At 42.7% G+C, this 24985-nt stretch overlaps 1 protein-coding gene across 3 annotated transcripts in view; it reads right to left on the bottom strand.

The window, feature by feature from the left end:
* The window catches only part of CELSR1 (cadherin EGF LAG seven-pass G-type receptor 1), a 172476-nt gene that overhangs the window by 85741 nt on the left and 61750 nt on the right, over window positions 1–24985 (bottom strand). For all 3 annotated transcript variants that reach the window (XM_040412268.1, XM_040412277.1, XM_040412286.1), the window contains exon 2: window positions 7303–7941. In XM_040412268.1, the coding sequence (XP_040268202.1) occupies window positions 7303–7941 (639 nt within the window). The remainder of the gene's footprint in view (window positions 1–7302; window positions 7942–24985) is intronic.

Below are 24985 nucleotides of genomic sequence, written 5' to 3'. Positions count from 1 at the left end.
AATCTCCCTGCTGCTGTGTGTACTATGCACAGGGCAGCAGGGACAGTGTAAGATACTATTTACCCTAATAGAGCTCTATTAGGGTGAATAGGGAATATTGGTAGAAGTTATTGGCTATCGGCCTGAAAGTTCACAGGTTATCGATATCGGCTCTAAAAAATTCAATATCGGTTGATCCCTAATTACAGTCTTCCTGAATGTTTTCCCACAAAACTATATATAAATCTGCTTAGCTCTTCCTGCTCTAAAACCTGCTGCTTTCATCTCAGACATCATGTTCAATGTGACAGGTTCCCTTTAAGTGTACATCACCAACGTGATGGGCATACAACATTTTATTTCCTGCATTCCTGTACTGTACTTGGTTAATTTATTTTATCTAGAACATTTGCAAGATTGGTCATTCTCTAACTGGCCCTTCGAGGGACCGTGTATCAGAAAATGACCTATTGTTTAAATCAAGTTTTCATGTAAAAATATTTTTAAATAATTTTGATGTAATTTTTAATCTTCTAGTATATATAGTATATATTTTATATATATATATATATATATATATTATATTATATAAGCCTATAGTTTTCAGACTGGCCACTACGCCTAATAATAGGCTCCTCTTCTTGGTCTGTACAGATCACTTGTCAGCAGTCGTCTCATTATCATAAAAAAAGAACAGATTAGAAAATAAATGTGTGTCACTATCTGGTTTTAACTAGGAGAAAGTAAATATAGGTGATACATTCCTCAATTTTAAGAGACCTGTCCTGTTGACAGATTTACCTTAAAGGGGTTGTCGGGGTCCAGAGCTGAACACGGACATATGCCCATTTTCACCCAGGCAGCCCCCCCCCCCCCTTACTTGAGCATTGGAGCAGTTTATGCTCCGATGCTCTCCTTTGACCTGCACTGAATCGCGCAGGGTAAAGGCATTTTCTGGAGTTCCGGTGACGTACCGGGCTCTCCATAGGGCTGCCAGGCGGAGGCTTCCGCCCAGCAGTGAGCCCAGTGACGTCATCGGCACTGATGGGCGGGCTTCAGTGCTAAAGCCCGCCCATCAGAGCCGGTGACGTCACCGAACACACTGCTGAGAGGAAGCCTCGGCCCGGCAGTGTGTTATTGTAAATAAAAGAGCCCTTGCCCTGCGCGATCCAGCGCAGGGCAAGGGAGAGCATCGGAGCAGGTGGGCTGCCTGGGTGAAAATATGGGTACGTCCAGGTTCAGCTCTGAACCCAGACAACCCCTCTAATTATGATAAGAATACCAAGATCTAAGAGAAGAAAACTGTAATGTGCATCATGTAAGCTATTCTAGTGCAACTACAATACCAGACAACAAAGAGGCCTGAAATACCATTTTGAGAACTGACTGAAAGAAGAAATGGTGACACACAAGTCATTTGAAGATACAGATAACGAAAATAGCTCAGCTAGAAAATGACTCGAATGTTCACTAATCTTTTTACTAGAAGAAGCCCTTGGGCCAAAGGAGAAGATAAAGGAAAATGATCGGACAAGATGTCTTCTTTAACAAGTAGGAAGAAGGAAAACAAAACCCCTCACTATAGTAACACTTATTAGTCCAGGTCGGCAGCTCAGATATCTGCCAATCCTTATACCTCGTGGTCTGACTGATGAACTGTCAGCTACTGAAACCATTGGCGTCTGATCTTGGTGCAGCAGAGGACAAAATAAAGGATGGAACCATAATTTAATAGTCATTGCAGGAGAACTGTCCCAGTGTAACCGGCAGAACATTGGCAGACATATTTCTTAAGACATGGGACGCTGTGATCACAACAGGTGGCAGAGCCACCACAAGTAAACATCCTCAGGTAATGTCTCTGCAATAAGCGGACACAGTTTAATTACTGTTATTTAAACCACAAATTGCTCCTGAATAGCATAACTCCTGCTCTGAAAAGCAAGCAAGCCTTACCAGAGCCCCAAACACAGCAATTCTAAGCCCTAGGAACAGGAATGCACAAATCGTTGTAGGCTTATGATATGAACCCAACACTTTCTTCGTGGCCTTCAAGAACTTTCAATTGCAAACCACCAGAAAGGTCTCAAGCATACTGGTTACCTTACTCATGACATTTGACCAGCACTAGTTAAAAGGGATCTAACGAAGCCTACAAGACGTAAATGTGAATGCATTTTTATAAAAATGTACTAAACTACAGTAGATGAAGTATAAGTCTATGATTTATACATTCTCCTCAGTCATCTGAAAATATCTAGCTGAGGTATTCCACCTTCATTTTACGGGGATTATGTGGAAGGAAGTCTTCCTGTGGCCATTAGAAAGTATTAATATAAGTACCAGCTTTACATTAAAGTGCATAAAGCAAGTAACTCCTAGTCTAGAGACGTGCTGGATCTTGCAGACACTCCATAATAACATAGCGATGGTTTTATTCTATATACAGGCAAAGAATACAAATTAAATACACAGGTTTAGGCTTCTTTCACACTGGCATTTTGGCTTTCCGTTTGTTAGATCCGTTCAGGGCTCTCACAAGCGGTCCAAAACGGATCAGTTTTGCTCTAATGCATTCTAAATGGAAAAGGATCCGCTCAGAATGCATCAGTTTGCCTCCGATCAGTCTCCATTCCGCTCTGGAGGCGGACACCAAACTGATCTGTCCTGACACACAATGTGACGGATCCGTTTTCTCTGACACAACAGAAAACGGATCCGTCCCCCATTGACTTTCAATGGTGTTCAAGACGGATCCATCTTGGCTATGTTAAAGATAATACAAACGGATCCGTTCTGAACGGATGCATGCGGTTGTATGATCTGAACGGATCCGCAACAAACGCGAGTGTGAAAGTAGCCTTAAATATCATACTTTAAACTGCAATTTTTCTCTTTAATAGGGATTGTCCAGCTGTGTGAACATTCTTTGAAGACGGCTTAGGCAACTTTCACACTAGCATTTATAATTTTTTTTTAAAACGCTTCAGTTTTGTCCCCATTCATTGTCAATGGGGACAAAACGTAACTGAACAGAACGGAATGCTCCAAAATGCATTCCGTTCTCATACCAGAGAGCAAACCTCAGCATGCTGCGGTTTTCTTTCCGTCCTGGGATGCGGAGCAAAACGGATCCATCATGACCCACAATGCAAGTCAATGGGGACGGATCCGTTTTCTCTGACACAATCTGACACATTAGAAAACGGATCCGTCCCCCATTGACTTTCAGTGGAGTTCATGACGGATCCGTCTTGGGTATGTTAAAGATAATACAACCGGATCCGTTGTAAAAGTAGCCTTAGAATGCTATAAAATAATAAAAGAATTAACTTTAAGTCTAATTAACTTTACCAATCCCCTGCCACTCCTATTGTGACATTTCTCTGTCATTGTACTTCCTGCTTCAGTGATGACGTCCCAACACAGATATGTGACCACTGTAGCCAATCGCTGGTTGTAGCAGTAACCCTACTGTGGTCAACGCTGTGGCCGGTGCTTGGCTTCAGTGGTCACAAATCCAGGTGGGCATGTAATTGCTAGAAACCTGCAGGGGACTGGTGAGAGATGGGTAAGGTGAGTAAGACTTCTTTTAGGTCTTCTAAACAACCCCTATGCAAATACAATACTTCTGAAATTAAATAAAATAATACAAAAAAACACTAAATATGCAAAATAAATTTTCATGCTGAACAGGCCTGCAAATCCACATCAAAATCCCTATCTGTGGTCATGGATTTAGGGAACCTGTCAGGTTAAATGTGGTATAATATCTGCAAACAGCAAACAATTATAGACCAGGAGGCGCTGGGATCTAGTTTTGTGGGAGAAGATTCCATATAACTTGTAATTTCTGATCTTTCTGTGCTTAGTTGTCATGTAGGTGGTCCTATCAGTGATTAACAGCTATGTGTATGCTGTCACTGAGTAGAATCACCCAATGGACTCCTAGGCATAGAAAGAGCTTTGTTCCTGAATTTGTTCCTACAAAATGATATATCTGCTCAGCTCCTCCTGCTCCATAACCTAGGACTACGTGTAAACGATGACCAGATCCCTGCACCTTTTGACAAAGCCAATGATGAATCACATCCTGACATCTGCAACATGTCCATAAGGCGACCTCGTCACCTTGAAATTGCAGTGCAATGTGCAGGTGGCATGTTTTAGAGCAGGAGGAGCTGAGCAGACTGATTTATAGATTTGTGAGAAAAGATTCAGCTATAGTTATTTCCAATATAACTATATATCAATCTGCTCAGCTCCTCCTGCTCTATAACCTGCCGAAATGCAGATTGCACTGCATTTTCATGGTGACAAGTTTGTTTGAAATCTATGTAGATAGGTCTTCTGCAAAATGATGACAAAAACAGAAGACCAAAAAACTCAACAATCATAAGCCTGACTATGAGAGTCTTCACCGTTCTACAGCTATCATTGTGTTAGCATTACAGACCAGACATTAAAATACAAATATCTGTCTCCAAATGATAAGCTGCAGTTATTTCGTACTACTACCTTCTGAATGATACGGTAATTTGAAAAAGTAGAAAAATCTTAATGACCCTGCTGTCAAGTTACCACAAAAATGCACCTTGTGGATCAGTTTACCTTTGTGTCAGTAACAGAAGACTCAAGATAAGGTAACTTTCATCATGTATAAATTACTAATAATTGCTGTAGGCCAAGTAAGGACCTTCAAAGAAATGGGAGGAAGAACAATGTCACTAGACTATGATTAGCCTCCAAAGGAAATGGGCCAGGTATTTTTTTAAAATTTGGTTACCAACTGTGATTTGTGAACTGAACGTGATCTCGGTTGCGCTCTCCATCATCAGTCCTTAGGAACTCTTATCGTAAGGATGACAGATTGTAACATTTTGCAGTAACATATTTCCGAAATGCTGCCTGTTGAAAGGGTATGAAAAGCGAGGAGTCCCTGGCCGCCTCCACATTCCATCCGGCATTACCACACCAACAGGATTATTCAACTGCAAGTTCATTCACAGGCCGAACAATAGTTCACATTAACATGCAGCGAGTGACCGCAGCTCGCAGCTACACAGATATCATAGACTGTTAAAAAAACAACTTTAAGGGGCCTGAAATTCACCGCGAAGATTATATCCAACAAAGGAACAGAGAGCCACCACCGAGGCTTAGGCTCTAAGGTGACATACTGACTACGCAACTTACACAAGAAATGAAGTATGAACTATCCCGCCTCTAATAGTGGATGCTGTTGGGACAAGCTACTTGTTTTGTCATGTTTTTTAATTAATATTAATGAGGCAACCTCTTCTTAAACCCAAGATCCTGTTTCTTTCAGAGGAGACAGCATCCAGTCTGCCTATTTGAGGACTATATACAGGGACACAACTACATCTGGGAGACAATATGACTGCCTGGGCTTTGTGCAGTTGGCTGAATACAATATGTGAGGCTTATTCCCGATTTACTAGTCTAATAAAAAACGCCTAACGCATTGCAACGAGTAAAACGATTTGTATTCTGACCCAACCCTGACTGCTTGGTACATAGTGGTATAAAGCCTTGGAAACGCGGTGTAAAAGATTATATTACATAAGGAAAGTTCCTTATTTAGGTTTCTTACATGAACAAACTGAATACATTTTGGTTCATATAATTTGACATTATTCTCCGCATCTCACAACATTAAGGAAAGAGGGACCAGGCATGTTGGATTTTACCACACGTTGCTCAAACACAAAAGTGCCATCAGATGTGCCTGGCAACCACTTATTCCCACCCCAAAGGCTATCAACACGGGTACTTGGCTGTTCCACCAAGAGTCATGGTAGGCCCAAAGGTATAGAAAGTGAATGGACAGTTTAAAAGGGTTGTTTGCTTTGGACAATCCCTTCTTGCTAGATGGGTCCCCTGACAATAGTATGATCACAAAGTGTCCCACAGCCATTAAATGTATGGAATCCACCAAGGTTATTACTACATGGTGCACTTTCATATATTTGGGATTCAGCTAGTAGATCAAGTGGTCTGGTTCTTGTTATGTCGCTGCCAGAGAAGTAGTCATCATACAGGTAACTTGCTCAGAAGGTTCACTTTATTGGGACAATGCGTTTCAGGAGCAGACAACTCCCTTTGTCAGGACAAATCAATGGGATATCAGAGTAATACAGGACAGAACAGGTCCACTTAAGCAAGAGACGCCTTTTGTAACCTCTCTTGTCTGGCCATGTAAGATCTGACCAATACTTCATAATTCCCTAATAAGGTATACAAATTGAGTTTCTTTTTTTTAAACCAGACAATCCCTTCTGCTTGAAACAGAGAGAGTACAAAAGTAAAACATGACTATTAAGACTTGTTCACATCTCCGTTAGGAGATCCAGCAAGCTGTTCCGGCACAGAACAGCCTGCTGGATCTCACAGGATCCAGCATTGCCGGATACTCTACTTCACTGCCGATCCTCATTGACTGTAATGAGGTCAGGCGGTGATCTGGCCACTTTCTGGCATAAATGCCAAGTTTCGGCCGGACAAAAAATGATGCAGCGTTTTTTTTTGTCCGGCCGACAGCCAGTGTTGGAACTGGATCAGGCAGTTGGATCTCCTTAACCGTGATGTGAACATAGCCTTAAGCTAAACCATCAACCAGTTAACCAAAATATGGAGACAACCAGGATATTCGGGACGGTGGTGGACATTTATCATCCCCTCTGCACCAGAGAGGTGGCACCCAAAAGTTGCAAACTGTGGTTCATGTTGCTGTTGAGCAAAATTTAGTGACTTTTTGGGGGGTTTTACTCTCCCCTTGCGACCTTTCAAAGTGGCGAGTGGTATGGGCCTGGAGTAGGCTTTCCGTCACATGTATTATAATCTATGCCAGGAAACTGGCATAGATTATAGCGGAGATCTAAACACGCTCCCTTGCTGACCTAGATCTCTGCTCTGTCGCACAGACCTGCATAGAAGTGCTACAACTATAAAGAGGCATGCTCCTCTTAATAATTGTGGTGCATCTAAAGCAAGTAGGGAAAAGATTAAGAGCATAGTATAAAAACGCCAGTCTTGATAAATGTCCCCCTGTGTGTTTAGGGATGTGGAGTAGACTATTTTTTATGTACCTTCGACTTCTAGGTTTGCTGATACTTTACCACTGAAAGGGTTGGCCAATGACCCCAACATAAGACCAACAAACACAACAATTCATCTCACTGATGAAACAGGTTGTCAATATCCTCCACAGGTCAAACCTACAAATATTCATGTGTGCGTAGGAAGTCAACTGGAGGATGGTAGATATGTTTTTACCATTTTATGTACAATAAGAAGACATACCTGTATATTCTTCATTGCATTCACAAGAGTAGCCACCTTCCCTGCTCTGGCACAGTCCATTCTTTCCACAAGGATTGGAGTAACAGAGATCAATTTCTGTTTCACAGTAATCCCCAGTAAATCCAGGAGGGCAGCGGCATCGCAATCCATTGATGGGATGAATCGGACGGAAAAGTACTGTATTGGAGTTTATGAAAGGAGCTGAACTGTCAAATTTTAACACAGACACACACTTCATGTAATTTTCACAAGGTTCTCTCAAACAAATGTTATCATCAAAAGGCAGGACCCGCTGAGTGGAAATCATGGTGAGAAGGGTTCTGTTTAGGTAAATTTGTTCCTGGAGATCTTCAGAAAGGAAGAATTTGTTTCGGATCCCACCAGGAAGCAAGGCTGAAAATGTCACATTGAGTATGTTGGAGCTGACGTCAGTGTCATTTTGGATATTGAAGACAAAGATGCCCTCCTTGGTGGTAGACAACACAGTGGCCACTCCTTCCACAAACAGAGAAAGAAGAGGGGACAGAAACTTCTCCTGAGACATGTTTTCTAGCCGGACTGTGATACTGTTGGTCAACATGTCATCCGTAATGATGGTAACCCGCAAGGTGCAGTGGGCAGTAACACTGTGAACCCCATCTGTAGAAAGAAAAGAACACAACCTTAATATATACAAGATGGATCATCTGTGTAACACTAAAGTTCCATATTCTGCTATGAAGGAAAGAACGCTTAACAAGATGATATACAGGTAACACTCCAAAAATTAGAATATTGTGCAAAAGTCCATTTATTTCAGTAATGCAACTTAAAAGGAATTGCATTAATGCAGCTTAAAATTAGAATTTTGTAAAAAGGTTCAATATTCTAGGCTCAAAGTGTCACACTCTAGTCAGCTAATTAATCCATACTCCCTGAGCAAAGGGTACCTCATTTGAAATTGAGACTTTGGGGTTTTCATAAGCTGTAAGCCATAATCATCCAAATTCTAACCAATAAAGGCTTGAAATATCTCGCCTTTGCATGTAATGAGTCTATCTTATATATCAGTTTCACCTTTTAAGTTGCATTACTGAAATAAATGAACTTTGCACTTTCACCTGAATCTTTCATATAATTTATTTCCTTACAAATAAACTATGGGTAGAAATATCCATATTCTTTTGAGATGATCTCCTTCCATTAAAGATCTGTAGCAATCCTATGGTAGCATAAGATTAAATATGTAATTCAAACAGTTATTACTATTTCCTACACACGTGTTCAGTAGAAATACGGTTCCCACACCGTTGTATCACTAAAGCAAATAATATTTTCACCTTTAAAGCTGGCCATACATATTAGGCAACTGTCAGATGAACCTGCTAACATCAAAGCTGAATGGGACAGCTGGACTTCCCCCAAAATGCATGATCTTTTGCCCCTCTAGAGCGGTGAGATCTACCACGTCTGGCAATGATCTATCCCTCTTGACTATCTGTCAGCAGTCATAACAATCGTCTTCAGCCTGTATTGGCTAGAAATGTTATAATACAGTAAATGATTTCTTCCTCCCCTACAAATACTCCTCTCGGTTCTTTTATCTGACAACCATAAGTCATGTTCCAGAATGTACCTTCCCTCTGACCTCCTCCATTTTCAGGCTCTACATTAAATCATCCATAGTCTCTACTACTCAACGTCCCTTCCATTACCAACTTATAACCCGATGTCATGTTTTCAGGTCTTATCTTTCCTTGGCATGTGCTCTCTAGGAGTATGAGTCCAAGTTCTGACAGAATTAGGAGAATTTTGAAGAATTTAGAGGGAACACAGGGCACCATTGTGTCTTGTAATCCCATTTTGTTTTTTAATCCTGTTTCTCATTAAGAACAGAATAATTGCAAAATACTAAATGGGCCATTACAATGAATATGTATAAAATATGATTTTCCACAATTTTTAGGTGTGTCTGCAAACATTCAGCAAAAGAGGCCATTTTAAGTTTTGTTTCACTGGTTAACATTGCCACCAAAGATACAAAAAATAAATCTGCATACATTTAAGACTACTTACACACTAGCGTTTTCCCTTTCCGCTATTAAGATCCGTCATAGGATCTCAATAGCAGGGGAAACGCTTCTATTTTGTCCCCATTCATTGTCAATGGAGACAAAACTGAACTGAACGAAATATAAAATTTTACATATATTATTTGTAAATGTGGTTTCTATGTAAGGGCTCTTTCTCACTTGCGTTCTTTTCTTCCGGCATAGAGTTCCGTCGTCGGGGCTCTATGCCGGAAGAATCCTGATCAGTTTTATCCTAATGCATTCTGAATGGAGAGTAATCCGTTCAGGATGCATCAGGATGTCTTCAGTTCCGGACCGGAACGTTTTTTGGCCGGAGAAAATACCGCAGCATGCTGCGCTTTTTGCTCCGGCCAAAAATCCTGAACACTTGCCGCAAGGCCGGATCCGGAATTAATGCCCATTGAAAGGCATTAATCCGGATCCGGCCTTAAGCTAAACGTCATTTCGGCGCATTGCCAAATCCGACGTTTAGCTTTTTCTGAATGGTTACCATGGCTTCCAGGACGCTAAAGTGTAGTGGGGAGCGGGGGAGCAGTATACTTACCGTCCGTGCGGCTCCCGGGGCGCTCCAGAGTGACGTCAGGGTGCCCCACGCGCATGGATGACGTGATCGCATGGACACGTCATCCATGCGCATGGGGCGCTCTGACGTCATTCTGGAGCGCCCCGGGAGCCGCACAGACTGTAAGTATACTGCTCCCCCGCTCCCCACTACTACTATGGCAACCAGGACTTTAATAGCGTCCTGGCTGCCATAGTAACACTGAACGCATTTTGAAGACGGATCCGTCTTCAAATGCTTTCAGTTCACTTGCATTTTTCCGGATCCGGCGTGTAATTCCAACAAATGGAGTACACGCCGGATCCGGACAACGCAATTGTGAAAGGGCCCTAACTCAAAACTGCAATAAAATATGAAAAAGAAAAGAAAACACACAAAAAAAAAGCTGACAATCATAACAAGGTGTAACTCTCTCCCTGGAGGACCCATTGCATGGACAGTCCATTAATTTCAATGGGCAGTATGTAATGCTTAAAGGGGCTTTCTGTCATCTGTATCTGATTGGTGGGGGTTCGACACCTGGGACCCCTGCTGATCTGCTGTTTGAGAAGGCACTAGCACTCACAGTAACGCCACGGACCTCTCCCCGCTTTTCCTAAGGCGAGTGTCGACATGTTCACGTGTCATGTGGCCTAGGAGCAGCTCAGCCCCTTTCAAGTGAATGGGACTGAGCTGCGATACCAAGCAATGTATGGCACTGTGCCTGGTGAACAAGGAGAAGGAAGCGGCGCTGTGGTGGTATTGCCAGGGAATTAAACTTGTGGTCAGGTTTCCTCAAAGATCAGTTACTCTATATACATTTTCCAAAGAGGACCACCCATTAGACAACACATTTTTAAAAGGTAATACAATAGCATAAAAAAAATCTGAATAGACTACTGCTATAACTTGAGAAAGCCTAATGAGATGAAACCCTCTCGGCTCCAACACGGTGGTAAACATCCTAATAAATAAGCATTTTATATCATATTTCATACATTTCTGTAGTTTTATAGTTCATTGTTTAAAAGGATCCCCTACTAGGTTCCTGTTTGCTAGAAAACTCTGTCACGCTCTCTGAAACAATATAAAGGCCGATAATCTGGTGGCACAAGGCACGCCTTACAGATCCATTTAGTACAGAGGTTGTGTAAACCCAGCAGGTGTACAAGGAGGTGTGTACACAACCATGCATGGGGCAAATATACTAATTTTCTGTTTGCATTAGCTTCTGACATCAGTGACATCACATCAGACACATGTAAGGGAAAGTGACATTAGTTTTGGACCGTTGCCACTGGAACCAGGCACAACACTTTAATCAAAAGAAAAATGTGTTTCCTGTTTTCAGAAAGATGAAAAATGGTGATTGTTGTCAGTAGTATTGTTCATCATTTTCCAGAGTATTGTCTGGGTCACTTTAAAGGGGCTGCCCTATGAAAAATATTCTACAGTTTCTAAACCAGCAACTTGATCTGAACACTTTTGTAATTGCATGTTATAAAAAAATTTGCATAGCCACTGAGTTATTCAATAAAATATATCTGTATAGCGCCACCTGCTGTTTTTTTTTTCTTATTTCTTTGTCCTGCTCACTGAGATGGCCGCACATGCTCAGTTTAATCCTTCAGCTGCCTCCTGAGGGAGAGCTGACACACGCCCCCTTACCTGCAGCAGATCAGAAACTCCCCTTGAGCTGTGATAGGGAGAGCTGAGACACGCCCCCTTAGCTGCGTCAGAAAGGACACTCCCCTTGAGCTGTAATAGGGAGAGCTGAGACACGCCCCCTTAGCTGCAGCAGAAAAGACACTCCCCTTGAGCTGTGATAGGGAGAGCTGAGACACGCCCCCTTAGCTGCAGCAGAAAAGACACTCCCCTTGAGCTGTGATAGGGAGAGCTGAGACACGCCCCCTTAGCTGCAGCAGAAAAGACACTCCCCTTGAGCTCTCAGCTTGATATAAATCTAGCAGAGCAATGAATGGGGAGATCTCTGGATCCATGTAAGGTACAGGACTCGTTCTAGCTTTGTTAGAAAGAGACTGTTATTTACTATAGGATGTCTCATTTTGTACATTAATAATGGGATAACCCCTTCAAGCTCTCTTGCATCGCTCTCTGCTAAATCCTACATTCAGGAGAGTACAACTCAGTTACAGCTTCTTCACACTGGCGTATGACAATACGGATCCAATATGGAGGCACAATACAGATTGTTCTTTTTACAATTGTTATTTAACATTTTGCCATACACTGCCCATTTTGCATCTGTATGTGTTTTTTTTTTTAAAGAATTAACTTTTTTCCCATTTTTATGTTGTTGAAATATGGATGCAAAAATGGGATAAACACATATGTAAACTATACAAACACAGAACACACGTTTTTAGATTTAACCTATTGACTTCTATGGGCTGTAAACAGTACGAAAGAGGATCAGTTGGGATGCTTTGAAATAAACAAAATGCGCATAAAAAACCTGTTGTATAAAACCAGAAAATGTGAAAAATAAAACATTTTAAATCTATTGGTGCCATTTATTCAATAAATAAAGTGAAATCAATACGGGTCTTAAAGTTAGAAGTGTGAATGGGCCCTAACGCAGAGATGCTGGGGCTCACTTGACTCACTCTTCTTCAGGATCAGTAAAACCTTCAGTGCCTTGATACCAACCCTATATTAACACAGTCACCCTGGATGATCCAATAGAGCAAAAAATGGCTTTGAGCAGGCAGTGGTGAGGGTATGAAGACAGAGGCTAAAAAAAATTCCAAAAGCTCCTCATGGCATTTAAAAAAATATATATATATATTTTTTATATATATATATATATATATATATATATAAATAATGATCTGACTTGTAGAGAAGTTCGACTGACACAAAAAAGACAAGCCCTAATAGAGGAGGGCTATAGCAATACAGAGATATCTAATATAATTACTATCTGAAAGACTCATTATGAAGTGGATGATAATGGGGCATTGTTCTTCTTAAGCTACAGAGGTGTGAAAATGTCAAATAAAAATGTAAGGAATGGCAGGTTCTGTTTGTCGAGAGCACATCTGTCAACAAGCCATAATGTGCTTTCTGCTACAGGCTACTTTGACAGAAAGGGATTCATGTAAAATCATTCTGAAATCATTTATGAAGCAAACAATAAGTAGGCTTAGGCCGTGTTACCACCTTACTGCAGCAATACAAATGTTATAGTTCATTGAGGAAGATAAACTTCTGATAATCTAGCTAATTAAGGTAATAGCAAGATCCAACATAAAGAAAAAAATAAAAGACCTAAGGGTATGGCCACACGGTCAGGTTTCTACATGCAGTTTTGGAGGCCAAAATCAGGAGTGGATCATAAAAGGAGAGAACATATAGGATGGATATAATTTATCTTTTTTTGAATTCACTCCTGATTTTGGTTTCCAAAACTGCATCAAAATCTGACCATAGCCCAAGATACAACATCTAAAGAACACCAGGAGTGAAATCAAGTTCTTTATACTTTCTCACCTTTTATGATCCACTCCTGATTTTTGCTTCCAAAACTGTATCAGGAAAGAGTGGCGTACATTGAGACGTAAAGGCCCCATAGCAAGGATCAAACCAGGCCCCCCTACCGGACAGAAGGGTTTCCGCCTAAACCCTTTTCAATGACCCTTGGGCCATTTTTTTCCACTGCCCCATTTGCTAAAAGTTGTTCCTTTAGAGGGTAGAGTCCTGACCAAGATTTCACCTCCAGTGGAAGAGGGGATGATCCCAGCTAAGACGGGGCCCCCACTTGCCCTGGGCCCCATAGCAGTCCCATGGTATGCCGCTATGGTAGTTACGCCCCTGTCAGGAAACCTGACCGGGTAACTGTACACAATCTGAATTAAGTGTGGTTTTTCCACGCAGATTTTCGTGTGGAAAACCTCACTGTAATACAGTACCAGCAAAATGAATGAGATTTGACATATCTTATGTCCACTTTGCTTTTTTTCTTCTGTGCGGAAATTGACCTGCCATGTGGATTCTCCACACCGTATGTAGAGTGGTTTTCCCCATAGGCTTTAATAGGGTTGTTTTCATAAATAAAGCAAACCTACAAAAAAAAGTGCTGTTAATACCCATAACAGAAACAGCCACAAAGGATAAAAACTATATCCTTTATTGAATATTATTAAAATACATGGAAAATGTAAAAGCTGACAAAGCTACTGGCGAAACGCGTTGAGTAAGTGACGGCCCCTCATGCAGACTTTTTCTATGTTTACATACTCCACTTATTCGGATACTGGTTTGTGGCCTTTGGTGCTGGGAGTTGTGTATATCTATTTAATTGCGGACGCTTTTGCGCCACAGTTACTGATAGTTACTGATAGTACTTTATATATTTTATCTCCTCTGCAGTCCATTTGGATGCCTCTATATTTCGCTCCCTCTCATCTAATTTCCACCTACTGCGTTATATACTATGCTTCCACTTGTCTGCATTGCAGTAGTCCTTCACTAGATTATTTTCCCTATTGTAGTGTGGATTCCTCTAATTTTACATTTTCCATGTATTTTAATAATATTCAATAAAGGATATAATTTTGATTCCTTGTGGCTGTTTCTGTTATGGGTTTTCTGTTATGTTTTTTTTTTTGTAGGTTTGCTTGATTCATTTGGGTGTGCCCCTATATTAGGTCTATTTTTTGATAGGATTATTCAACATGTTTTCATAAATAGAAAAACTGCACGGAAATCTGCACAAAGAAAAAACGCATAAAAACCGCACAGAAAATGCACCAAAACCGCAATAAATACTGCAGATTTAGGGCTCATGCACACGACCGTATGTATTTTGCGGTCTGCAAAAACGGATCCGCCAAAAATACGAATGACGTCCGTGTGCATTCCGTATTTTGCGGAACGGAACAGCTGGCCCTAATAGAACAGTACTATCCTCGTCCGTAATGCGGACAATAATAGGACATGTTCTATTTTTTGGCAGAACGGAAATACGGACATACGGAAACGGAATGCACACGGAGTGAATTCCTTTTTTTTTTGCGGACCTATTGAAATGAATGGTTCCGCATAGGGTCAGCAAAAAAACCCCACAAAAAACGGAACGGACACGGAAAGAGAATACGTTTGTGTGTATGAGCCCCAATGCACGTTTTTAATGCAGATGTCACAGATTTTCTGCATACAAATCTGCACCGTGTGAAGGTACCCATAGACTTGTACCACATACCTCTGACTTACTATCACTGTCTATCTACTTCAATGGGGTTGTAAAGACCAGGGAAACAAGACTGTCTTCTTCACAACTGTCCATGGGTTGTACCTTGAATGTGAATGGGGCTGAGCTGCAACATGACGGCACTATTCCTGGGGGAGGGGGGGGAGCAGCCATGTTCGTCAAACCCTGAACAATCCCTTAATCACTTGTTTACTGATCTTTCCAATCCATATTAAACTACGGAGACAGAGGCAATAAATATATAGGCACAAGTGTACTCCCATCACTGCACATCCCAATGCTCTGACCCCAGTACATGAGTCGTAGCCAAATCCCATTACATTAGACATCTGATGAGTTTCTACACAGTACAGTCACTTCATTCCAATGACACTGAAGCTGCTACCCAAACCTAGACTGGTTACCCACATTGTTACCACTGTAAGGCTGAGTTCACACGGGCGAGATTTCCGCGCGGGTGCAATGCGGTAGGTGAACGTATTGCACCCGCACTGAATCCGGCACCATTCATTTCTATGGGGCTGTGTACATGAGCGTTTTTTTTCACGCATCACTTCTGCAATGCTTTAAAATCGCAGCATGTTCTATATTCTGCGTTTGTAACGCAGGACAGGCCCCATAGAAGTGAATGGGGCTGCGTGAAAAACGCATTGCATCCGCAAGCAAGTGCGGGTGCGATGCGTTTTTCACTGATGGTTGCTAAGAGATGTTGTTTGTAAACCTTCAGTTTTTTATCACGCGCGTGAAAAACGCATCAAAACGCATTGCACCCGCGCGGAAAAAACTGAACAACTAAACGCAATCGCAGACAAAACTGACTGAACTTGCTTGCAAAATAGTGCGAGTTTCACTGAACGCACCCTGAACACATCCTGAGCCAATCCGTCACGCCCGTGTGAACCCAGCCTAAATCAGACACTTGTCACTGGTGTGTAGTTGTGGCCGCACACGCAGTGCACTTCCTCTAAGTGAAGCTGTAGGACCTGGTGGACCTCAGCCACAGGTGGACCGACAGGTGACACCACAGCAGCCGTGAACCTTCAACATAACAAATGCTATGGAGCGACATAAAAACGACTATTAGAGCAGCAAACCGTTTGGCACACGCCAAGTTGTTAGGCCATTGAATACAGCTGAAGCACTTAGGCACAAAAGGGCTATTATCAAATAAATGGCAAAGTGCTTATTAACCTAAATTCTGGCAAACTACGTAAGGAGGAGATCAAAGAAGGCGACATAAAAGCCAACATACTAGCAGTCATCACCATTGGCAAGGGTACATGAAAACAAAGCACTTTAATGGTCAGAGGCTGTTCACTTCTATGGACTTGGAAACGATGGGTACGTTTCTATCGCCTCGCACCTACAAGCTGGGTGGTTAGTGGGAAACACAAAAAGAGGTGTATGACTTGTGGAAGGGTCAATGGTAGGGTAAGGGTTAATACAGGGCTTATCTCTGTGCAGGTATTCCACTGCCTGCAGCCAATGGTGATCTCTGTCCCAGATACAGGTACTCAGGTTTTGGGTGGTGTCAGGACTCTGTTTAGATAGCTCACTAGTGCAGCCAGGACAAGGGATCTTGGCGCCCTAGGCAAGTAAGGCAAATTCCACCCAAGTAAAAATCAACTGAAAACAACCTTAATAAAAGATGTTCTTTACTAATCGCCCCACACACTCAGAGACCAGACGTCTTTCTCTACAGACAGGGCCACTGTCACTTGCCCTACTCGCCCATCTCTTCCTCACTGCGCTGAGCATTCAGTAACAGACCTGCCCAGGGCTATTTGACACTATTAGGGCTCTTTCACAAGAGCGAGTTATCCGTCTGGATGCGATCAGTGTAATGAATGAGTCTGTGTACATCAGCATTGTATATCACGTATCATCTCTGCGTCCAGTAAACATCACATGTTCTATATTGTGCGTTTTTCGCACAGCTCTGGCTCCAAAGAAGTGAACGGAGCTTGTCTGAAAAACAGAAGGCATCCGGATGTAATGCGTATTTCACTCATAATTGCCAGGAGATGTCGATCGTTATTCTTCGGGTTTTCTTCAGGTGCATGAAAAACGTATGTAATCTAGATACAATCTGGACAGAAGAAAACGTACACACTGAACGCAGAAAAAACTGATTGAACTTGTGTGCAAAACCATCAGTTTTACCCTGAACAGATGGTGACACTCACCGCTCTTCAGGCCTCCAGTACACCAATGAGCGGTTCCTCCTTAGGCCTCATGCATACGACCATATGTATTTTGCAGTCTGCAAAAAAACACGGATCCGCCAAAACTACAGTTGACGTCCGTGCGCATTCCGTATTTTGCGGAAAGGAACAGCTGGCCCCTAATGGAACAGTACTATCCTTGTCCGTAATGCGGACAGTAGGACATGTTTTATTTTTTTGTGGAACAGAAATACGGACATACTGAAACGGAATGCACACGTAGTAACTTCCGTTTTTTTTTTTTTTTTTTGCGGACCTATTGAAATGAAAGGTTTCGTATACGGTCCGCAAAAAAATATGGAATGGACACGGAGAGAAAATACATTTGTGTGCATGAGGCCTTAGACTGATGGTGGCGACACTTCCATCAGTGTGAAGGGGGAAACCACTGATTGGCCAAGTGTTCCCCTCTTCCTGACTGGCATGCCTCCTTAATTATGCCTACACCCTGCATCGTGGCCCCAGCAATACATTTTGCAGTATAGTGCTGGGACTTGGTGTAAGCAGAGAGCAGTCTAATTTCTGACCGCTGCGGTATGCTGCCAACCATGAGCATGGAAACTGCAAGGCCACTTGTGCTAGGTTTAAGTGGTAGCACAGCACTGCAGCAGTTAATACATTATTTTTAATACACAAAACTGTGACCACCCTTTACCTGCTACAAGGCGCCTATGACTTATTTAGGTCCTGCAAAACCCCCCAGCAACAGCAATACTTGAAAATCTTGGGCAAATCTAATGAACCATACATATTAGGTCACAGGCAGAGGTAAGTGAGCAGATCCCGATATCTGCAAGAGGATCTGCCTAAGGCCTCTTGCACATGACCGTATGGCTGGCTTTTTCAGTATTTTGCAGGCCGCAAAAAATGGATCCACAAAAAATACGGATGACGTCCGTGTGCATTCCGTTTTTTGCGGAACGGAACAGCTGGCCCCTAATAAACAGTACTATCCTTGTCCGTTATGCGGACAATAATAGGACATGTTCTATTTTTGCACGGAATAGAAAAATGGAAATACGGAAACGGAAGACATACGGATTACCTCCCGTTTTTTTGCGGATCCATTGATCCGGAATGTAAAAAACGGAACGTAAACAAAAAAAAAAACGTTCGTGTGCAAGAGGCCCAAAGTCTCTTTCAGACGTCAGTGTTTAATCAGTGATTTTGAGCCAAAACCAGGTGCGGCTCTAAACACAGAACAATTGCAGATCTTTCCCTTATCTCTGTGGAGGCTCCAATCCTGGTTTTAGCTCAGAATCACTGATGGAAATCACTGACCAAACACTGATGTGTAAAAGAGTAGGGCAGTTTAAAACATTAACTGGATACGTTGAATTTCACCAGTCAAATCATATTGTTGGCCCTAGAGATAAGGCAGCCACTTCCCTTCTCGTCTCGGAGTAACCGATTCCCCGTCAAGAAGTCATTACTGCATTTCAGAAATAGCATTTTAAGCAGTTCAGTTACTGCTCAGTGGAATATTTCTCAGCAATTAATTCCTTCATCATGTTTCCACGTAATTTCTACATGACCTGGGTCACAAAGAACAAATATATAACCAGAAAATCTAAGATTAGCCGTCACATTTCATAATAACAAACATACAGCAAAGAGCCAGGACTGCACTAAAGGGCACAAGCTTCACATGTACATAACCGGCAGAAGACAAAGAGCACAGGGTTAGAAGAGGCTGGGATGACAACACACTGTGTAAAACCTAGGTTTAACCGTGCTGAACCGGTCAGAAAGCATCATGGAACTGCTTTATAACAATCTACTAATAGGACTTTATAGGAACGGCTCCTTACTGCAGAATACCCAGCCTGCTAACTTGTGCAGAACCCCACTGTTGGCCTGCCAATGTATCAAGAGACTACAGTCTAGATTATAATCCCTCCCACTGTAGATTATCAATGAGCTCCAGAATACAGGCCTTCACTCAAAGGGACCCAGTCACCAGGAAAACACAATGCAATCTGCATTCTGCAGCATGTTATAGAGCAGGAGGAGCTGAGCAGATTGATACAAGACTCTGTAAAACTTATCAGTGACTGACAACTATCTCTGTCTGACTGTGTATAGGAATGAGTGATTGACAGCTGCAGAACCTAAGACTGACCCCATGACTACCAAGTTCAGAACGGGCAGGAGATTAAATGAATAAATTAGGTTACACTCACATGTGTGGCAACCAACTGTAGTAGTCTGTTCCGGCAGAGAGTAAGGCCTCCTGCACACGAACGTGTGCAACCCCGTGGTCGTGCTGTGGGCCGCAATGCACGGACACCGTCCGTGGGGCAGCCGCAGCGGACCCATTCGCTTTAATGGGTCCGCGATCTGGCCGTTCTGCAAAAAGATAGGACATGTTCTATCTTTTTGCGGAACGGAAGTATGGGACGAAACCCCACGGAAGCACTCCGTAGTGCTCCCGTAGGGTTCCGTTCCGCACCATTCCGCATCTTCGGATTTGCAGACCCATTGAAGTGAATGGGTCTGCATCCGTGATCCGGAATGCCCACGGAACGGCACCCGTGTATTGCGGATCCGCAAATGCGGTCCGCAATACGGCAACGGGGTGTGCAGGAGGCCTAAGTCTTGGCACAGCCAGATACTGCTGCACACCGCCTCTGCATGCTGAACGCTGGCATTTATGCCGCAAGGCAGTGGGATCCTCGCCAGATCTCATTATAATCTATAGGGGTCCAGGAGTGCTCGGCTTTATACAGCTATGCCGGATTCCTCTACGGGACAGACTACCAGAGATGATTGCCGCAGACGTGAAACTACCCTTACAAGTCTTCCTGAATCTGTTCCCACAAGTTAATACCTGCTCAGCTCCTCCTGCTCTATAACGTGCTGCTGGCAGATCACATCGCACTGGCTGGTAAATAAAGAGATTGTGGTAAATTTAGTATTAATCATACCCACAAGTTGTACATTGAGCAGAGCACAATTTATCAGTCAAGGGCCTGCAGTGTATGCAGCTATTCGAAAATTATATATATATTTAAAAAAAAGCTTTTTAAGAAAGGTTTCAAAGAAAAAGGGCAGCTTTTTTCACAGTTTTTTGCAAGTTTCTTCATGAAAAAAACACTTCATCTAGATAAATAAAACATTTTAGTTGCAAGAACCCATTTTTGTTATCTTTTTAAACGCCCCTGCAGCTTTTTGGAGTGGTAGAGATGGCTGGGGCTTCGGCTCCGGCAAATTTACTGTCATTAATGTCTGAAAACAAGCATAAAAGATGAGTAAAAACGACTCCAATCAGGCGCTGGAGTAGTTGTTACTCCAGGCACACGGATTGCTGGAGCTGCACGAAAGACAATGCGCATGCCTCGTCATACATTAGGGGGATCCTCCGGCAGCGCAGGGGGGGAAATTACGACATAAAAAGCTGGTAAATGATCCCCAGAGTATTTTTTGGGGGGTCCATGGCATTTTAACAGGTGCCTTCTCCTAGACTCCTCCACAGAAAAAAAAACACATCTGAAAAAAATACATGCAAAAATTGGGTCACCAAAAAGACATGCCACAAAAAAAATTGTGAAGGACTAAATTTGCCCTCTAAAGCCAGGTCACTTCCCAGCTTTCCAAATCTACGCCAATCGTTTAGAGAGTTTATTTTATGTTACAGGAAATGATTCGTTTCTCATGATTTAGTCCCTAACACACCTTTACCTCCTGCCAACAACGCAGGTGTCTTCTATGCACATGATATATAGCAGTGGTGATATCACTGGTAGAATATACGAAAAGCAAGGTGCAAACAAACACACCAGAGCCGATAATGGAAGAAGGGGTTGGCGGTTTTCAGAGAAAAAAAAACTAATGATACTCTGACATGTCCACAGCTTATGTTTAAAATGGGAGTGGACCCCGCCCCCGCTCTGTGCCTGTGACCGTCACTTCTGTACACACCCTTCGCTAGTCTAGGCCTCAAGGAAGAAAAACCTGTACAATAGTTAAAGTCACCCTAGCCCGGGATTTACTTAGGAAACACGGACTAATACCCTCTCAAAGACGAGCTAGCCTCATTCATTGTTTGAATCTAGGGGCAGGACGCAAAGCCTGGGATAAAGTTACACATCACTCTCCCATATCTAAGACGCTGCAGGATACGCAGTTCACGTTATTAGTGTGACCACTGTGCCAACATGATTACTTTTCTAGAATTCCAATATAGATACAGGAATAGATAAGAAACTATTATTTTTATTATTGTTTTATTATTACAAGTGTACATACTGAATATCCACGATCGTATTCAACAGCTACTGGTCTTATGCACACGACTGTGTCTGTAATTCGGTCTGCAAACCAAGTGATCTGCACGGATGCCTTCCACGTTTTCTCACTCCCATCAATAGAAATGACTATTCTTGTCCACAATATGGACCAGAAAAAGACATGTTCTATCACAGAATCAGCAACCTTCGGCACTCCAGCTGTCGTGAAACTACAATTCCCAGCATGCTCAGTTCATTTCTATGATATTTCTTAAAAGAGCAAGTATGCATGCTGGGAGTTGTAGTTTTAGAACAGCTGGAGTGTCGGAGGTTGCCTACCCCTGTTCTATCATATGTGGAATGGCCATGCAGATCCGCAATGTGTGCATGGCCCCAAGGAAATTAATGACTCAGCGCGCTATCCCCGAAAAATGCAGATCGCACACAGATGAAAATTACGGTCGTGTACATGAAGCCTTTTTATAAGGGCTCATGCACACGAGCGTAAGCGGGCACTGGCTGTGTGCACTCGGCATCACCGGCTTGAATGGGTCCGCATCTGCCAGATACGACTGAAGATAGGGCTTCAACTATTTTTTTGCAGTGCAGAGGCACAGATCAGAAGCACTACGAAGCCCTTCCGTGGGTTTCTGATCTGTGCTTCCACACCGCAAAAAGATAGAACACATTCTATCTTTGGCTGTATGTTGCGGATTGCAGATCTATTCAAGTCAATGGGTCCATATCCACAGGCGAAGTGCACATGGCCAATTTATGAAGTTATTGCGTGAAGTAAGCAATAAACTTCGGCTCATCAGAGCCAATACATTCTACTACTGTATGGAGCTCCTGTAAAGTATTAGAACAAAGTTTTATGCAAATAGACTTTGGGGTCAATTCGCTCATCCCTAGTCATTTTCAACCCTTGTCTTGAATGTCCAGCTCTGCTCAATGATGTCTTACTGAATCCGGTATACACAACACTGGAGCTGAATCTCATTAAGCAAAAATGTAGGCCCCTGACACAATGCAAGGTGTTTCTGTTATTAGTACAAGCAGAGATAAGCATGTAACAAGCAGCCTGCAGGTGCTCAATATGTTTGCTTTTCCTGTTAAACAAGGGTGCAGAGTCTTGGAGGACAGCTACAAGGTCACTCCATGGTCTGAAGCATCGGGAAGAAATATTCTAAACATAAAACACATTATAAAGGGATCTACCAGGGGGATTATTTATGATCTACAACACATACCACATAGTCACTTGCTGGTAGTTTGTGCCTTATCTACATATACTCTTCGATGAACTGGAACAGTACAGTGGTCCCTCAAGTTACAATATTAATTGGTTCCAGGACGACCATTGTATGTTGAAACCATTGTAAGTTGAGTAATCGGTTCCAAAGCCCCAAAATGTCATCCAAGATTATTATTATTATTTATAATTAAAGCGCCATTCATAAAATAGCGCTGTACATATGAGAAGAGGTATACATACATAATAAAGACAATTGCACTAATCATAAACAAGACGAGTTACAAACTGGTACAGAAGGAGAGAGGGCTTACAATCTACATGGTATGGGAGAAGGACACAGTAGGTGCGGGTGAAGTTGGTCATGGCAGTATAGAGGCAGCAGGGTCACTGGTTGTAGGCTTGTCTGAAGAGGTGGGTTTTCAGGTTTCTTTTGAAGGATTCCACTGAAGGTGAGAGTCTGATATGTTGGGGTAGCGAGTTCCAGAGTATGGGGGATGCACGGGAGAAATCTTGGAGTCGATTGTGGGAAGAGGCGATAAGAGGAGAGAAGGAGGTCTTAAAAGGATCGGAGAGTGCGTGTGGGGATGTATCAGGAAAGTAGCTCAGAGATGTAGGGAGGGGACAGGTTATAGACGGCCTTGTATGTATTTGTTAGTACTTTGAAGTGAATTCGCTGGGCAATAGGGAGCCAGTGAAGGGATTGGCAGAGGGGACAGGCAGAGGAGTAATAGGGTGAGAGGTGGATTAGTCGGGCAGCAGAGTTGAGGATTGATTGGAGGGGTGCGAGAGTGCTAGATGGAAGGTCACAGAGGAGAGTGTTGCAGTAGTCTAGGCGGGAGATGATGAGGGCATGTACAAGCATTTTCACAGATTCAAAGTTAAGGAAAGCGCGGATGCGGGAGATGTTTTGGAGTTGGAGGCGGCAGGTGGTGGAAAGGGCTTGGATGTGCGGTCGGAAGGAAAGGGCAGAATCCAATGTCACTCCAAGGCAGTGGACTTGGTTGACTGGGGAGAGTGTGCAGCCATTGATCGTGATAGATAGGTCTGTTGGGGGGGTTAAGCAAGATGGGGGAAAGATGATGAATTCTGTTTTATCCATGTTAAGTTTTAGAAAGCGAAAGGCAAAGAAGGATGATATAGAAGATAGTCATTGTGGGATTCTTGATAGTAAGGTAGTGATGTCTGAACCAGAGAGGTAGATTTGTGTGTCGTCAGCATAAGGCTCCCTTCACACGTCCGCAATTTCGTTCCGCATTTCTTGGAACAGAATTGCGGACCCATTCATTTCTATGGGGAAGCACGATGTGCTGCCCGGACACGGAATTGCGGATCCGCACTTTCGTTCCGCAAAAAAATAGAACATGTCCTATTCTTGTCTGCAATTGCGGACAAGAACAGGCATATTCTATTAGTGCCGGCAATGTGCAGTCCGCAAAATGCAGAACGCACATTGCCGCTGTCCGTGTTTTGCGGATCCGCAAAACACGTTGCAGACGTGTGAATGGAGGCTTAGAGTGATACTGTAAGCCATGGGACTCTATGAGCTGTCCCAGGCCAAAATTGTAGATAGGACAGAGCCTTGCGGGACACCAACAGAGAGGGAATGAGACGAGGAGGTGGTGCGAGAGTGGGAGACGCTAAACGTCCGGTCTGTGAGGTATGATGAAAGAAAATGAAGATTTAAGAAAAATAAGCAGATAATTAAGTCGAATAAAACAAGTCCTTACATATAACAGTCATGAATAACTGCTAACTAGCAAGTAATACAGCTATTTTACCAGAGAAGTGACCTTGATTGGTTGGATCTGAGTCTGAGACATTGAATGTTGAGTCTGGTTTCAACTTACGATGGGTCAGAAAAGACCATTGTATCTTGAAAATATTGTATCCTGAGGTCATTGTATCTTGAGGGACCACTGTATTAGTCTATGACAAGTTTGTAGACCTACATTCAATGTGACTCTCAGGAAATAAGCCAAGATCTACATGGAAGCTAGAGTGTACCCTAGAACACTGATCAGCAACCTTCCGCACTCCAGATGCTGTCAAACTACAACTCCCAGCATGCACACTTACTTGGCTGGACTTGCAATTCTAATAAATATAAAAGGAAGAATCTGGGAGTTGT

This window comes from Bufo bufo, chromosome 1, assembly GCF_905171765.1.
Source record: "Bufo bufo chromosome 1, aBufBuf1.1, whole genome shotgun sequence".
NCBI lineage: Eukaryota > Metazoa > Chordata > Amphibia > Anura > Bufonidae > Bufo > Bufo bufo.
This window is presented reverse-complemented; position numbering and strand designations above follow the sequence as displayed.